At 60.7% G+C, this 17,093-nt stretch overlaps 1 protein-coding gene and 1 long non-coding RNA gene across 10 annotated transcripts in view; one reads left to right on the top strand and one right to left on the bottom strand.

The window, feature by feature from the left end:
• The window catches only part of CNIH3 (cornichon family AMPA receptor auxiliary protein 3), a 135,640-nt gene that overhangs the window by 42,739 nt on the left and 75,808 nt on the right, over nucleotides 1-17,093 (bottom strand). For 4 of the 9 annotated variants that reach the window (XM_058699990.1, XM_058699988.1, XM_058699989.1 and 1 more), the window contains 3 exons: nucleotides 14,373-14,485; nucleotides 11,568-11,711; nucleotides 3,573-4,209 (listed from right to left, as the gene is read on the bottom strand). In XM_058699990.1, coding sequence (XP_058555973.1) covers nucleotides 3,648-4,209; nucleotides 11,568-11,711; nucleotides 14,373-14,485 — 819 coding nt within the window. In that variant the 3' untranslated portion in view covers nucleotides 3,573-3,647. Of the gene's footprint in view, nucleotides 1-3,572; nucleotides 4,210-6,865; nucleotides 7,889-8,125; nucleotides 8,372-11,117; nucleotides 11,317-11,567; nucleotides 11,712-14,372; nucleotides 14,486-17,093 lie in introns of those variants that run through there. The other 5 variants (XM_058699995.1, XM_058699994.1, XR_009253851.1 and 2 more) reach the window with 4 other exon arrangements.
• Nucleotides 11,728-15,710, top strand: LOC131495244 (uncharacterized). The gene is made up of 2 exons (XR_009253853.1): nucleotides 11,728-11,983; nucleotides 15,459-15,710. It is a non-coding gene; the product is annotated as an uncharacterized LOC131495244 (long non-coding RNA).

Below are 17,093 nucleotides of genomic sequence, written 5' to 3'. Positions count from 1 at the left end.
GACCGTGACGCGGGCCGCTGACCAGCCTCCGTTGCATCCAGGGTCTACCTGTCACCACGGGTCTTGCTCGCCCTGGAATGGGGGCTGCACCAACCCCCACTCAAAACGCGACTCGGATGTTGGGCCTGATGGTGCATTCGCTCCAAGAGGAAGGAGGAGTCTAATCACTGACAGGATGGGTCTCTCGGGGGAGCGGAGCAGGCCCCCAACAGGAGGGTGTGAGAGTGACGAGGGGGCGGCCCCCGGCTTCTATTGTGATCAGGGGTGGGGCTCGGCAAGGGGTCCGTGGCACAGGCCGGCTTGTGTGTGGCTGGATCTCCCCACCGGCATCGAGCGGCGGGGAGCACACAGGCTGTCTCATCCGCGGGCCCAGATGTGGGCAAATGCATGGAAGATGGAGTCAGGCTCATGGTGACCCCACGGCCGGAGCCACAAGACCCCCAGGGCCCACTGCCCCGGTCTCCCTGGGACCAGGCCCACCGGCCCCAAAGCTGGGCCCGCACCATGGGTGACGTTGCGGAAGTAGTTGGGGTTAAAGTCATCCCCCCACCTTCCTCCCAGGACGCCGGCTCCTAACACCCCGAGCAGCTCTCTCTGCTTCCCGCTGATTCCACAAGTGATCCGCGTTCCATTCGACATCTACTTGCTGCATCCTAATACGAACTAACCCCAGGTCTGGAGCTTCCTAATGCAAACCTGTCCTCCAAGAGCTTACGGGGCGCCCAGGGGCTCCGTCGGGTAAGCATCTGACTCCTGGTTTCCGCTCAGGTCACGATCTCACGGTTCGTGGGACTGAGCCCGCGTCGGGCTCCGTGCTGCCAGTGCGGAGTCTGCCTGGGAGTCTCTCTCCCTCTCTCTCTCTCTGCTGCTCCCGCACTCTTTCTCAAAATAAATAGATAAACTTAAAAAAAGAGAGAGAGTTTATAATCCATGGGATCCTGAATCGAGCCCTTCCTGCCTTTATCTGCATTTGAATTCTGTGGATTAATTATTATGCTGTTGTCCAATTTGGGGCAAGCCCACTTTCTCACACTAATTCCGGTCCTTAGTTCCCCTCGTGGACCCATCCCACCCCCTCCGACGTGCTCGTCTGTCAGGCCACCCTCGACCCCACGGCTCTGCCCCACTCCTCCCCACGGCTGCAGTTCACAGCCAGTGCCCTGCAAGCCTTCCCCCTGTGACGCCGTGACCAGAGTGCCCTGCACAGGTAGGTTGGGGACAGTCTGCAGGGCATGTGGCCCTGCCCTTCCTACAGGTGTGCGCGCACAGAGTTCCAATTCCACCTGCGGCATCTCCAGAACCGCCCTGGAAGGAGGGGCAGGGTGTTTCCACCCCGGCCCTGCCCTCCGCCCTCGTGGCACCTCAGATTCTTTGTAGACAGTCTTCTTGAAGCTTCTCTGCCCAGCCTACAAAAGGGACTCTGGACGCCCTGCTCCGGGCACATGCGATTTCCCGGTATCCCTCGTAAAGCACGCGGCCGCAAGCTGAACAGTGCCCCTCGGGATTGCTGGCGGCGGCCGAGGACGCTGGGGACCCACCCTCGCTTTCCACAAAGGGGCCTCACAAGCTGACCCTGCCTCAGCTCAGCGCCAGGACCCACCGCCCGCCAGACGCCCTGGGCTCCTCGCCCCGCCTGGATTTTCCTGCTTTTTCGGAGCCTCATCTCCTATTCTGAGCCTGTCCTGATGGAATCCTGTTCAGCTTTGTGTCCTCCTGGGATGGATCGGTGGCCTTCACGTGAGAGTCACGGATGCTACTAACCATTGAACGGGACAGGGCTCAGTGCCAGGCCCTCGCGCCCCATCCGGACGACCTTCCGGTGTCCAGGATGCCGCTGCCCGAGGAACCAGCGCTCATGGGGCCCCTGTGTCTCCCTAGGAAGTCCCATCATCCCACTGCCCTGACCACCTGGGTCCGGCATGGGTTGGCTCCCCAACTGCGAGCTTCCCCAGACCTAGGACGGGCGTCTCCCAGTAACGCAGCCCTAAGTGACACGTGTCTCATTTTCTCGTTTCAGACGTGGCCGCTGCTGGACATGCGGCTGTGTCCTTACTGCTTCCCTGGGAGGCAAGCGCTAAGTTGTCTTCATCCAATCGTGAAATGTTCCTTCGGCACAAAGAGTTGCTGGTTTTGGAGACCAGTTGCCCAGGGTGCAGGGTGCAGGCCGTCCCTGGGGTCTGGGCATGACGCGGGGCCCTGGTCCCCTCTGTGGAGAGGGCTCTCAGCAGCCCGCGGAGCCCAGAAGTCCACCCCAAAGCAAACTTACTCTCCATGGAAGTGCGGGAAAATCAGAACAGCATCACAGGACCTGTGCTCTGATGCCATTAACCGGCCACCCTTCCCTGGAAGCTTCCAGCTCCGCCCCTGCTGTCCCCATTGCTTCGGAGAACAGACTGTGCCCAGCCCTGGGGCCTGATGGGGGTGTCTCATCATAACTTCACACGGGGACTGGTGTTTATCCAGCTCTCATTTTCCCTACCTCCCCTGCCCTCGAATGAGGAATATATTCCTACGGGGAAGGTGGTGCTGTTTCTCTGAGGTACCAGGTGTCTCTGAAAGAGACAGGGTTGGCCGCTCAGAGCCCCATCACGGCGTTTGGGACGGAAACGCCGTGGTGGTATGTAAGTCACCCTCTAGGAGCCAAACAGCCTCCTGGTGCTGGTGCATCTCTAAACCAAAAGCTGTGTGTTTGCCCCTGGGGTGCCTGGTCCACGGAGGAGCCTGGCTTTCCTGGGGGACAGGTGCATGCTGGAACGGCAGGACGCCCGCACTCAACAGGCTGCAATGCCCGGCAAGGAAGGAGCTGTGCTCACCGAGCCGATTCTGTGTGCAGAGCTCAGCCAAGCCCCCGAGACACCTGGGGCCCCTCGTGAGACCGCCCGCGGGGTGGATAATGTGGCCGAGTACGGTCGGTCCTCACCCCAGCATCCACCTAAGATGCGTGGGTCCAGCTGTGGGAGGACGTGGGAGCCCCTGGGAAGGGACGCCCCCCTCACAGGACAGTGGTCCCCAAGGGAACTCAAGGGTGTGGGGTCAGGGTCCAAGCACAAAACCATGTTCGCGCTCAGCGGAGGATTTCACTTGTGTCACGCCCAAGCCCAGGCCCTCATGACACGCCAGTGAAAAGTCTCCTTTCCTGTCATCTCTCGGGGACACAAAGCACATGGAGTGACAGCCACTGGTGCCAGTGCTGGGGAGGGTGCAGGTCCGGCCCTGAGGGTCTTGGACACTGGGTTCCGGTGCTCAGGGCCCCCGCGTCCCCGTCGGTGTCCTGGAGCCGGGCTTACCGTCTGTGGGTAAATGTGGGCCCCGTGCTAGTAAACGTCTGACGGCGAGCGCGAGGGGTGTAGGGGGAGCAGGGGACGCGATCCGCAGCTTTGCCAATGTCTGTGTCGCAAACACTCCTGCCACGGCCCATCGCGAGGCACCAGCGGCCCGGAATAGGGTGAGGCGTCCTGTCCCTGCCGAGTAACATTTCCGCGTGGGCACCACAGTCGCGCCCTCAGGAGCACAGATAACAGGAAAACGTACTGAAATAATCAGGAGGTGGGGAGTTGTGACTACGCGTCACCTTTGTTTTGAATATAATTTATTTAATCGTAAGCTTACATAAGCAGTTTTAGTAAGGGCCGTGCACGGACGGCAGATTAGCAAACTCCCGACAAAATGTATCGACCGGCTCGCACAAGCCTAGCACTCGGCCAGCTGGGAAGGAGGAACGTGCGGGCATCACGTGGCGTCCAAGGGGTCAAGTTCAGCACATGAAGACACTCCTGGGCACCCAGGAGCTTAATGGGAGCAGATATGACTTGGCCACGTGGGGGAGACCTGGGAGGCTCTGCTTCGTGGCCTGTCACCCTGCACGGCTCCCGGGCACAGGGACAGCGGGAACACAATCCAGGGAACGCCGCGGGGGCCTCGTCCAGCACCCAGGGTGACCGCAGCCCTCCGCCCAAGCCTGGGGGCAGGGGTGGCCCGGCACGTCCAGTTTGCACAGCCCACCCTGACATCCGGACTGCTCTCCCCAGCACCCAGTTTGGAAAGGAGCAAGCCCACGTCCCAGGAAGGGAAAGGTGGAGACGAGGGTGTGTGCAGGGACACAGCGTGAGCACGAGTGATCGTCCTCGAAGCATGTGCTGGCTGTACTCATCTCTTACGCGGGAGAACAAAACTGTCTTAACAGCGACAACTTTATTGCGATTCCCACACCTGAAAACAGGAAGCAAGGGGAAGATCCTGTTGAGAGGGTTGAGCGGTTACCCGGGTCGCGTGCCTGGGACAGCAGGCCCAGGATGGGCGGGAAGAAGGCAGCTAAGGTTCACTAGCCGTGCCGTGGGCGTGACCCACGAGGGGAAGTGCTCTGTTGTTCTAGTAAAGGCTCCTTTCAAGTCTGCGGGGGCGCGAAGGGGAGCTGAGCGCGGAGGACCACGGTTTGTGGAGTGCTCGTTACAAGAACGGGCCCCTGGTTGTCACAAGCACACCAGCCAGGGAGGTATTACTGCCCCACTTTACAGATGAGAAGGCTGAGCCACAGGGAGGCCGGGAAGCTTGCCCAAGACCGATCACGAAGTCATTTACGCTGAGCAGACAGGAGGTATGCCAGGAGCCACCCTCCTGGGACAGCCACTCCCGTTCTCCCTCCTCCAGCCGTGGCCCTCCCTGAGGTGGTGCCTCCGGAAGGAGGCACCGGGAGGACAGCTGGTCCAGGTGACCTCCCTCCCTCCGGGGCCCCTGCCCTGCCTGGGCGCAGGGCACAGGGCACAGGGCACAGTGAGGACACCGCCTCCTGTGGAGTGGGGGCCTCTTACCGAACTTACCGCACGCAGGGCCCTGACCACGTCGGATCTTTATAACAAGTGAGTGCGGCGGGTGCCGTTACAAACTTCCCTCACCACCGTGAAAATGAAGCTGAAGTGACCCCCCCCCCCCCTTGGGGGCTGCGCTCCCCCTTCGGGCGCAGCCATCAGGCCTGCAGCACTGCCTCTCTGAGGAGGCAGGAGCCAGTCACAACAGCGCCCTCCCAATGTCTGTGTCCCCAAGAAGCTCTCTCTTGGGTGCCCAGGCCCGGGCCGGGGAGGGAGAGCCGTCCATCAGCCACTTTGGGATTCACCCAGAGCACTGCCCCTGCCCCACTCTCCTCCCTCCTTAGGTCACTTCTGTGGGATGAACAGTGATGGCAAAGGTACCCAGTGGGCAGCTGTGCCCGCCCAGCAAGTGTGGTTCTTAGCTGGCCACCGGGCACAGCACCGAGACCTGTCTGCTGGCTCCTTCACTGGGGCAGCCGCACTGGCCAGAGCCTCCCTGGCCTCCTGGTGGGTAACGTGGGGTCGCCGTGTGTCAGGGGGTCGTAGCCCAGAGCCCGGCACCCAGCACGGCTCCAGCAGGCCTGTGGTCACCGTCCGCTCCTCCCAGGAACTGAAAATCGGCTCAAGCTCCGGACAGACCGGTGGAGTTGGGTCCCAGCCACAGCTCAGGGGAGGGAAGTACTCGGATGTCCCTCTTTCAGAAGTGTAAGACCCTCCCAGGGCGTGCTGGCAGCTTTTAAAGCTTTCAAGGGACCCCCTTCGGGAAGAACCTGACACAGTAAAGCAAGTCTGAGGCTGGGGCCCAAGGAAAAGAAAACCAGCCACTTTTTCTCCCGCTCTGTCTTTAAATCTCCTTTTCTCAGAAAGTTTATGCTAACTGAACCTTATCATGAGCCCAAGCTACTTTGCTGGCTTTCAGGTGATGGAAAAGACATGGGGTTTTCAAAGTCAGACAATCTGGGTTTAAAGACAGGTCTGTGGCTGCTGCGTGACTACAGGTCAGTCACTTACCCTCTCTGAGCCTTTCCTTCCTCATTTGGGAAATGGGGGAAATGGGGGACACCTGGGTGTCTCAGTCAGTTAAGTGCCCGACTTCGGCTCAGGTCGTGATCTCAGTTCGTGGGTTCGAGCCCCGCGTCGGGCTCTGTGCTGACAGCTCAGAGCCTGGAGCCGGCTTCCGAGTCTGTGTTTCCCTCTTTCTGTGCCCCTCCCCAACTTGTGTTCTGTTTCTCAAAAAATAAAAACATTTTAAAAATAAAAAAAGAAAGAAAACGGGGAAAAGAATCGTGTCAACCCCACAGGATGGCGAGGAGATCAAAGGAACCAAATCAATCTGTGGACGATGAAGCCCCAGGCAAACGTGAGCCGCCACGATTTGCTGCGAAGAAGTGCTCAACTGCAGGAAGCATAACCTCGGGGAAGGCGTGTGTGTGAATCCCCTCCCTCCATTCTAGCGGTGTCTGTGTCCCTGTGTCTGCCATCACGAGCCACTTGTCACCTTTTGGGAAGGAGGCAAAGTACAAAAACAAAGGAGACCGCTCCAGGGAGAGACATGTGGGGGCGAGGGTCACGTGCAGGTGGCCTTCTCAGGCTCGGGCTCAGAGGCGAGGCCCAGCAGCCCCGAAGGCCGCTCTCCCCCGGCCTCCGTTACGCAGCCGGCACGGTGCGCCCTGGACAGAGGGGAGTCTGCTCCCCAAAATGCCCCCTGGAATCCCCCGGTTTTATACCTTCAGCCTCAGAGCGGAAGCCTGAGTTTTGTTCCCGACAGAATTTTTAGAAACAGAACAGCTTTTTGAAACTTTTCCTCCCTACCTACCAGTTCACCGCCCGTACGGAGAGGCAGCCAGCCTGTGAGGGGTTTAAATGAGGCGGCCGGGTAGGTGTGGTGCACAAGCTGTCACTGCGTTTTAAACATAGCTCACGACGCGCGGCACAGACACCATTCACAAACCTGAGTCACCGGTTCCAACGGGAGCCGCGCACGTGTATAAATAGCCTGTGTGTGTGTCACACAGAAGAGAGGGAAGTGTGGGGAATAAGGTAGAAATCATCGTGCCCAATTTAAACATAAAAACCTCAGCCTTGTCATTATTTACAACCCCAAGGACACCTCCTACCCAAACAGGAGAGGACGTCAGAGGGAAAATTCTAAATAAGCCAAAGTCCTCGAGTGGCACTAACAGAACGAATGACGTAGCATCACAAAAGGAGGCCGTAATTGCGCCGTCTCGCCTCCTGGCCGCCCGATGCACACAGCACAGAGCAGGTGCAGGGCGTTTCCCGGGCGCCGCTGTTTGGGGTCCTTAAGAGAAGACAGGCGTTGACGACGTCGACCGGTCGATTTGCCTTCGTTGATTCTGCGACGGTTTTGGACCGACAGCGGGAGAACACAGTTTGTGGTGGCAAAGAACACTTTGAACGTGAAAATGCTTTAAAAAATCATTCTTCCCTCCGATTCCCGCCTCCCCTGTGATTTTGGACATAATTCATGGCCAGCAGCCCGAGCCCCAGCTCCCAGTGTCGCCGGGCCGACTCCCACAAAGCAGAGCGCGAAAACAGGCCGCCCGCGGGCTCGGGGCCGGTGGGAGCCAATGGCGAATCCGCGCCCCCGCAGACCCTCCCGCGGAAGCGCAGGGCGCGGCGGGGCTCCGAGGACACACAGAGGGCTCCGGTAGCCCGCGACACCCTGGAGGCCTCAGCAGGTCCTGGGTCGTTCTGTTCCTGGGCAGGCAGTTTGTGGCCTGCCAGCCGCGCCCCCCGCGGTCCCGGGCTCACTGTGGACCGCACGGGGTGCTCAGAGGGGCGGGGGTCACTCAGGCAGCAACAGTCCTTGCTCAGGAGAGGTCCCGTGGCCCAGACGGGATCGCCACCTGGGTGCGGGCTGGGCAGCGACCCCCACGCTCCGTGACCTCGGTCCCCGCTGCCGCAGGAATCCGCCGTCCACAGGTGTCTCTCACGCACCCCAGTCCGGGCCCTTCTCCAACCGCCAGCCAGTCGCGAGGACTCCGCCTCGAGCCTCTCCCGTCCCAGTCTCTGATGACCTGTGCGGCCCGGGTTAAGAGCTCACTAGAGTGTAGATCATGCTGAATGCAGAAAGAAGAGGAAGAGAAGGAGTGAGTGGGAGCCCAGGAAGGACTCAGACCCTCACAACAGGGTCCTTCCTGAAGCCGGAGCCCTTGGCTCCCTTCCCGTCCTGGCGCCGGAGCCAGGTCCCCCCACGGTCCACATCACTTCCCACCACGTCGGACCAAACACCTGCTGTGAGCGCGCATTGTGTCCCCTGGTGAGAGACGGGATCGCTGCGTGCCTGTTATTCTCACCCGCACGGCTATGATGGCGGCCGTCCCCTTTCCTGAGACTGTCAGGCGGTCCCCGGGGTAGGGGTGCAGCGGATTCTTTCCCAGCGGCTGCCTCGTGCTGACGTGATGGCTGCGTCCGGGGCTCCCAGATTATGCCGCATCACATCTCACCATCGCCACCACAATGACCATCATCGCTCTTCCGAGGTCCGAGGGTCACACAAACTACGTGATCTCTTACGGGGTATCTCCCTGGCCCTCCTGTTTCTAACAGAATCCAGACATTAAATGTGCATTAAGAGCACGTGTGCTAAGGTGGTGCCCAACCCTGCCAGCGAGGGGTAAGGAACCCTGTGCTTTTAGAAAGGGCTGCAGGCTAATTCTGCAAGACCGAGGAACGTTCCACACCAAAATACACCACATACACGTATCTACACGTATACCAAAATAGACGGCACCAAGAAAAGCGACCATTTTTTCACATTATAGAGAGAAAAATGGATAATCTAAGGAAGAAAACCACATGAAAGAAACCGCAGGGTTTTACTTCAATCCCTATCCGGGATCGAAGCTCAGGAACGCCTCGGGACGGCTGGTACACCTCGTGGGCACAGAGCATCCCTGGCCGGGCCCCAGCTGGAGGGCCCACTGCACCCCTGCCTTGGGAAACCTCACAGGTTTAACGGCTCGACAGCGGGGGCTTCAGGGGTGAGGCCGCCCTCTGGCGGGTGCTCAGCCTCTTCCGTCACGGGGCCCGGGCGCCCCTGCCGCAGTCGCGGGCCTGTGCCCAGAGGCCGCCCTGCCCCTCCTGGAAGCCAGCAGGGCGGGAGCACGCCTCCCCTCAGTGCCTGCAAATGGTGGTGTTCCAGACACTGCCTGTCTGTCCTTCAGTTTGTCTCTGCCTCCACGCTGCATTCGCTAATTTCTTTGTTTCTAGAACAAAATTGGAACCACCGCTCTGCCTGGCCGGCACCCTGGGCGTCCCTTCCTCGTCGAACCTGGTGCCTCACTGCTCTGCGGAGCTCCTCAGAGACCCCGTCTCTCCGGCCCCAGAACCCCCAGCCCCTTCGATGCAGGCCTTGAGGGGCGCACAGGACCGTCAGCCCCGGCCACTCTCAGGGGGGAAGGGGGTCCACGTGCATGCGGAGAGCTGTGTCCAAGCTGAGCGCGGTGACAGACTGAAGTGACGGCCGCTGGGACCCCAGTAAAGCCGGGGCTGGCACCTCGTTCCCGAGGACCTCACAGACGTTAAGAAATGTGTCCGAGGCTCTAGCTGGCAGCCGAGTGTCTGGCCCGGAGCCTGGGATCCTCTCAGCAGTGTGTGCTGACCACCCCAGCACCCCCGCTCGGGTGGCCTTGGGGCCAGGAGACATTTGCAGGTTCCTGGGACGCGTCCGAGTGGATGCCACATGGCCGTCTTCTCAAGCCAAGAGAGCTGAGGCGGTACAGCGTCCTGCCCGGTTACCCTGGGTCATGCGGCCTCCCTCGTGCTCACCCCTCCCCTTACTGCTGGCCCGATGGCAGACACCCCCCTCCCCCCGACGGCTGGCCCGACGGCAGACACCCTGTCTGACTCGCTGGCCTGCGTGTCTACAGTGCACACAGTAGGACTCACGCGTTCCTTGCTCTGACCCTGTGACCCCCGAGGGCAGGCGTCAAGCCGCACACTCAGCACGGTCTCCCAAGAAGGGTGCCTGGCATGTAGGAGGTGCTCAAATACTGCGTGAGTGAGTGACTGAGAGCGAGGAGGGCAGGTGAAGGGTGTCTGTGACGTCACTTGCTGTTATCATGGAGAGGGCGCGGGCTTTGGCAGAGGGCTGTGCCTCCTCGCCTTGACCTCCGTGGCTCCGGGGCCCTGAGCGATCCGCTTCTCACGGGACCCCCGACTCTGTGGCAGGGGCACCCGGAGCCCCACAACAGGAGAGGCTGGGCACACGCCAGTGAGCAGCCTCACTCATGCTAGCCCCCTGCTGTCGAGCCGTTAAGCCTGTGAAGCTTCCCAAGGCAGGAACTAGTCTGAACAAACTTTAGTTGCTAGAAAGTTCTGATTTGGAGTCAGACCCAGGCAAATCTGCCGGGCACCCTGGGACTCTCCAGGGACACTTCAGAGACCCTCGGGCTCCTTGTACATTGAAGCAGGCAATGACCCAGGACCCTCCGTATGGAAGGAGGGGAGAGGGGTCACCCTGAGCCTGGACTAACCCTCCACCCCAAGAAGAATGTGGTAGAATAACTCTGAATCCCCCGCCCCCCCCCCAGGCTGATTTCCCCCAGAGGAAGTTATACCCCAAGGACCTCTGGGTCTTCTGGACTCTGGGATGTTCTGGGGAGACAGGCAGGTCTTACCCCTGGGGGGACGCCCAGCCCCGAAATCCTGAGTCGGCAGATCCAAACCCAGGAATCTGCATCTTTAAGAAACTCACCTTCCTCACCCTGATTCTGATGCGAAAGAAAGACCAGACTTGGTTAAGACTTTTCTAGAGCTTTCCCATGACAGCCAGCAGTTGGGAGCTTTGTGTTTGGGACCGGACTTGCAGCTGTGACCACGGGAAAACATGTGACGTCTAGGGACGTGGTCTCACTGCTAACGTGTGGGCAGTGATGGCATGTGGCCCCCAGACTGAGCAACGTATACCAAGCTCTTGGCTCGAAGCAGGGCTCGTGTGTAAATGTGGATAAGTGTGGCCGCCCCGCGGCCGGCCCAGCCTGCCCCCTGCCTGAGGCGGCCTTGTTAACACCCCCTCCCTCCTCTTCCTCACCCAGCTACCGTCCACAGACCAGTTTGGAGGCAGCACTGGGATGCTGGCAGGTTTCGTGGCTGCAGGTAACCACAAGGTGGCAAGGTGGCAAGGTGACAGGTGAGGTCCCCAGAGACGAGCCCAAAGAGGAACCAGAGAGGGACGCTTTAAGAAAAGGCACCCCCCCCCCCCCCACCAAAGGCATCCTGTTTACGCCATCTGTTGGGCAGGACACTCTACCCAAGGCGGGGGGAGGCTCCTGAACAATCGCAAAGTCAGCAAAGTCAGTTTTACCTGATTAGCACGAGGTTACAGACCATCAGGAGAATTGTGAGCACGCGCATGTAATGACCCAGCATGCCCCTTCCGGGAGCGTGACTGCCACGCAGAGTCCCCGTTCTGGTTCCCCGGATGCTTACATGTGGACTAGGGGCCACAAGGCTAGGGCCGAACGGCCGAGCTGTGGAGGGAGCCCTGTGGGGAAGGAGTGGCGGCCACACGTCCCCAACCGCCTCCTCAGAGGTGCACCGTGTGGCCCTAAGGACGTGCCCGCCTGCAGGCGAGGACCTCTGCCTTTGGGCACGAGCCCTCGCCCCTGACCCAGAGTGAGGTGGCTGGCGTCATACCCGCCAGGCTGTGACCCCCACGCTCACGGCCCCCCCCCAAAAAAAAAACCTGCCTCCTTTGCTGCAGGAGTGAAAGCGTCAGGAGGGGCAGAAACTCACCAGTAGAGGTAATAGAAAAAGGACAGCAGGTAGAACGCCAGCTTGCACCAGGCCTCCTTCTGACAGTAACTCAGGGTGTCTGCGTTCATGACCGCGGGCGGGTCGTAGGCCAGCTCGGAACTGTCTGCCGGACAGTGAAAGTACCTGCGGAGAAGAGGACACGGCATCCTTGGCCCCGAGGCTGGGCAGGGATGTGGGGGCGTCCGGGGAAGCCCCCCTGACGCAGGACTGTGTCCGGGGGCCTCCGCCGAGCGGGCGTCTGCCTTCGCCGACTGGAGTCACCGCCCGGCCCGGCCCGTGGCTGCTCCCGGACGCCGAGGTCCCCCGGCATCACAGGGATTCCACCCACTTACACAACAGAAGGAGGACGTGTCACCTGGTGCCTGGAGACAGCGAGAAGAGTCTCCTTCCTCCAGGTGAGGGGGGTCCACAGCACACGTGTGGGGGGGGCGGTCCATAGCACAGGGGTGTGGGGGGGTCCACAGTGCACACCCACATGGGCATCCACACAGGTACGGGGTGCTACGTACAGAGCGAGCCGCAATGCCACCGACCACACTCGCTTAACTACCACTGGCTGTTTTCACACCGTCCTCCCCCCAGACCCTCTTTCAAAATCCTGAATTCTGGGGGCGCCTGTGTGGGTCCGTCGGTTAAGCACCTGACTCTGGCTCAGGTCACGAGCTCACGGTTCGTGGGTTCAAGCCCCGCGTCGGGCCCTGTGCTGACAGCACAGAGCCTGCCTGGGATTCTCACTCTCCACCCCCCCTCGAAATAAATAAATAAAAACTTTAAGAAAACAATAAAATAGACCTGAACACTACAGGAGGGACGTCATGTCCTCACTGGAGTGGGAACGGTTCACATCACTTGTCTTCTTGCTGGAAGGACCCAGAGCAGCAAGAGAACACTGGCCATGGTGGGGAGAGAGCAGTGAGGGAGCAGGGAACCAGGGAAGGGAAAGCACAGGGAATAGATGGGGCGGGGGTGGGGGGGAGTGTTAAAGCTAACTTTGTCTACCTGGAAACACCACAGGCCTCGTTCACGGGAGGTGGGGACTCCGGTGCGGGAGGCTGGGTGGGGGGTGGGGGCCACCGGGGGGGCCGACCTCTGGCCTCTCAGGCGGATGCTGTGTGTCCAGGCGGGGAGAGGGGCTCAGAAGAACACCTTCTAACCAGCACTGTGGGGGCTGGGGCTCCAGCCCCCCCTCACCCCCGTCAGAGGACAGTGACGGTGTCAGTCACCACCGTGTGCCGGGAGGACGCCGCAGGCTACGCTCCTTGCCTCCCTGGGGGCAGATCCAAAACCTACGGACCTTGGTGGAGAATGTTCTAGGCGACCTTGCCCAGTGGACGCAGGACGGCTCAGTGGGGAGAGCCAGGCTCTGGGGCTCACAGGCCACCAGACCGACCTTCCTCCAGTCAGCCACTGACCTCTCCGAGCTTCAGCTTTGTCATGTGTAAAATGGGGGTGAAAGTGCCCACTCCACGGGCTCCTGGGACCACCGTGGGGGACGCTGGACACAACAGCCTGCAAGCAGGTGGCAGATGCAGGTGCTGAGGCCGCTTTCTGTAAAGAGCTCTGAGAGCGAGCACAGGAGGGGCTGAGCTCAGGAGAACGTCCTGGCTCCGGGCCTGGGGGCCGTCGAGGACCCCTTCTCTGGCTCGGCCTCCCACTTTGGGAGGAGCGATAGCCCGGAGGATACGACTTTGGGAGTCCACAATGACTTTGGCGCCTGGAGAGACACCTCATTACTGCAAGGGTCCCAGGGTGATTCCTCTCACAGGCAGAGGACTTCACAAGGAGCAGGACAGGTGACAAGGACATAGACTGTGACCCGCACAGAGGCGGGGCTGAACAGGCCCTGGGCAACTCTGGGCGGGGTCCCAGAAAATCCAGCCCATCTGACACATGCTTGTCTTTTATTAGCATGATTCCCAGGGGCGCCCGGGGGTCTGTCAGTTAAGCGGCCAACTTTGACTCAGGTCATGATCTCATGGCTCGTGGGTTCGAGCTCTGCGTCCGGCTCCGTGCTGACAGCTCGGAGCCTGGAGCCTGCTTCGGATTCTGTGTCTCCCTCTCTCTCTGCCCCCGCCCTACTAATGCTGTCTCTTGCTCTCAAAAATGAGGATACATATTTTTTACAAATTTGAAAAAAAAAAAGACATAATTCACATACCAAAAACTTCACCTTTTTAAAATACACGGTTCAGGGATGTTTATAGCATGTTCAGCGAGTGGCCCAGCTGTCACCAGGATCGAATTTCAGGACACTCTCACGCCCGAAGAAGAAAGCCCTGTACCTATCGATGGTCCCCCGCCCTCTGTCCCAGCCCCCAACCTTCCTCCCTTCTCTTCAGAGCTGCCCGTTCTGGACGTGTCACAGAAATGGCCTTTTATGACTCGCTTCTTTGACTTGCATTTTCGAGGTCCAGCCATGTTACAGCGCGTATCAATGCACCACCAAGTAACACGCCATTGCAAGGACGTGCCGAGTTTTGTGTATCCGTTAATCCACGCAAAGCGGATCTCTCCACTTTGGGACTTCTGTGGAAACGCTACAGCTGCTTGTAACGGGGATGTGTGAGGTTCGAGGCCGCGGCGAGCCGACCAGGGAAGAAGAAGGGCCTTCCCTTACGAGGCTGCCGTGCGGGAGGAGCTCCAAAAGAAGGCTGCGGAGAACGGGTCCCCAAACGGAAGAGAGGAAGGCATGAGGTGGCTGGGGCCTCCGGGGCCACGGTCTCTGGAGGGCAGGCCGTCCAGGCAGAGAAGAGGAAGCACACACCCGTCCCGGGGCAGACTTACCTCCAGAAGTGATAGAAAAGCAGGGGGACGTTCAGCCCCAGGGTGAGCCACTCCTGCGCACACAGGAACATGATACAGAAGAGGCTGTGGATGGAGTATTCCGGCAGCACCAGCTGAAGGGGGAGCAGAGGCAAAGACCCGCGTTAGACGGAGGGAAGTCACTGCTCCCCGACGGGCCGCCAGCGTGTTCATGACCCAGTCACCGCCCCAAGACTACGCTCCGTTTCTGCTACGCTTTCCTCTTAGCGGTCCCAGAGCCACGCTTCCCACCCAAGTCCGGTGGACCCGGGCTCTCAGCGCCCTACATACCAGGCGAGAGCGCTTTTGCTGCCGGGGGTCACGGAAGGCGGGAGGAGGGCCCGGGAAGAGACGCGCCGATACAGGTTCCAGTGAATCTGCAACCGCCCTGCTCCTGCTCTCCGAGCCCTGTGCGCCCTCCCGTGCGAACCCGTACGCCACGTAAACACGCGTATTTATGTCCAACCTGGGAGGGCTGGGAAAGCCCTGAGAAACAGCATTCTTCCTGGTGGCGGCTGGACCAGGGGGAGCCCGAGAGAAAGAACGTGTAGTGACGATGAAGGCAGGGAGGCCAGCCTCCGCAAGATGGAGGCCAGCCTGGACCAAGAAGGGTCAGATGCTGGGACCAGCAGAAGGCCAAGCTCCCCGGCCCCAGCGTGCCCACGCGGGTGTAAATGCCACAAGGTTTATCAACTCCCCAGCGTGCGTACATCTTAGCGGAAGTCAAAGTTGGGACGGTAACCAAAGTGACGGCACGGGAGAAAGTGGGTCTCCAGGCCGGAGACAGAGCTGGAAACGCACCACCATCCCCGTCACGTAGGAGCACGTGCTGTGCCTCGGTGCCTCAGTGGGGCACGAGCGCCTCGGGGCCCTGGGACACTCCTCCCCACCACCCCGGGCAGAAGGCTCACCACAAATGCCGCTTCCCAACAGAAGCCTCGCCCAGCCCACCCCTCCTCACCCCGCGCCACCCTGCAGCCCCAGGCCCACAGCGTCGGCACCCCCCTCCGGCCCCCAACACACATGCACCTGCCCCCCCACCAGCGCTGTCTGCTCATCTGTTCGCAGGTGCTATTGGGACTCAGTAGGGACCGAACAAGCACACGTGTCTGCAGCATGGCCGCCTGGCGCTGGGGACGCAGCCCGCGGTCACCCACCAGGCTTCCTCCGGGCAGGAAACAAACCGCCTCCGGCCGCCCCATCCGGGTATGGGACTCGCCTGCGGGCCCCTCCCCTCGGGCCACGGTGTTAACCACCCCACGTGACAATGCAGAGGAGACACGTGCCAGGCACGCGTGTAAGAAACGCACTTTGTACCCATGTGGCGTGTCCCCGACTCACGCGTCCACCGGCCCACACCCGGGAGCCCTGGAGTCGAGCTCAAAGGGCCACTTTCCAGAGTAGGGGACTCGGTGGGTGAACCTCACCTGCCCGGGTCCCTCACCGTCCCCCCCACCCGGGCCCCTCACCGCCTGGACCCCTCACCCTACCCCACCCAGGGCCCTCGCCCGCTCAGGCTCAGCCAGCTTCCAAATCCTGCCATTTCTCCTCCACGGCCGCTTGTGGCCACTCTTCCCTTCTTTCTCCTGCCTCTACGGGTCCGGCCCCCGCACCTGCCCCCAGGCCAGGCAAGAACTTTCCTTCCTTCCACACGTGCCACCACCCCACCCCCCCCACCCCCCCGCCACTAGGGTGGTTTGACTGCATTTCTGCACCGCCCCTCTCCTTGGTGTATCCACACACCCCCGGCCGTAGCCCACCCGTGGTCTGCTGACTGGTAACCTGACTTGTTACAGGAGCGGGTAGTGAGGCAGCACCTAGGTCACCGCCGAGGGATGGGGGTGCTGCAGGGCGCGGACGCTCTCCCAGCCCCCACGGAGGGGGTGTGAAGGAGCGGAAGAATGGGATCCCCTGGGCCTGGGGGAGGGGAAGGTGGTGAGAAGGCGCCCCCACCTGCAGACCCGCCCCGTCTCCCACATGTCCCGGGACCGAACATACTGAGAGCCACACCACGCCACCAGGAAGGTCCCAGAGCCGGGTGCAGCTTGCAGGGCGCGTGGGTGAGACCCAATCTCCGTGGACTCACATCAGGTTTTCAGCCGTGACCGCATCGGGCTAAAAATATTAGCCCGCTGTCTCACAGTGTTACGTAAGTCCCGACACTTACATAATGATCCCGTGTGGCACCGAGAACGCGGCTAACCAGGCAGTGTCTATTTCCCTCACCTGTAAACGCCAGCATTTACGACCTACCGATGGGGCCGCTGTGAGAACACAGCCTGTCCCGCGGATGAGGCCGCTCTCGGGTGAAGGAGCATCGTAAAGGAAGAGGCGCTGTCCCTATTATTATCGCTAACAATCGCGTACCAGCCAGTCCCCAAGTAGGGAACTTGTCACTCTTGCCCAGAACCTCTGCCAAATGGCCCAGAGCCAACTGGGGTTTCCTGAGTCTCCTCTGACCTGCACCCGCCCTGTCTACACCGAGCCCCCAGCTCCCCCAAGCGGGGACAGAAACCCAAGGATGTAAGACAAGGGCGTGAGACAAGCCTGCCTCTCCAACCGTGAAAACCCAGGCCTTGACTGTTCTTGGCGCAGACGGACATCCAGCCCCCCTCGTCTATATGCCCGCGGGCCCCTGGGTGTGAAAGAAAAGGATGATGTCCTTGCATCCGATTCCCCAGCCGGAGCTAAACAGGTCCTAAA

The sequence above is a fragment of the Neofelis nebulosa genome, chromosome 15 (genome assembly GCF_028018385.1).
Source record: "Neofelis nebulosa isolate mNeoNeb1 chromosome 15, mNeoNeb1.pri, whole genome shotgun sequence".
Lineage (NCBI taxonomy): Eukaryota > Metazoa > Chordata > Mammalia > Carnivora > Felidae > Neofelis > Neofelis nebulosa.
Note: the sequence above shows the minus strand (reverse complement) of the source record. Positions and strands in the feature narration are given on the sequence as shown.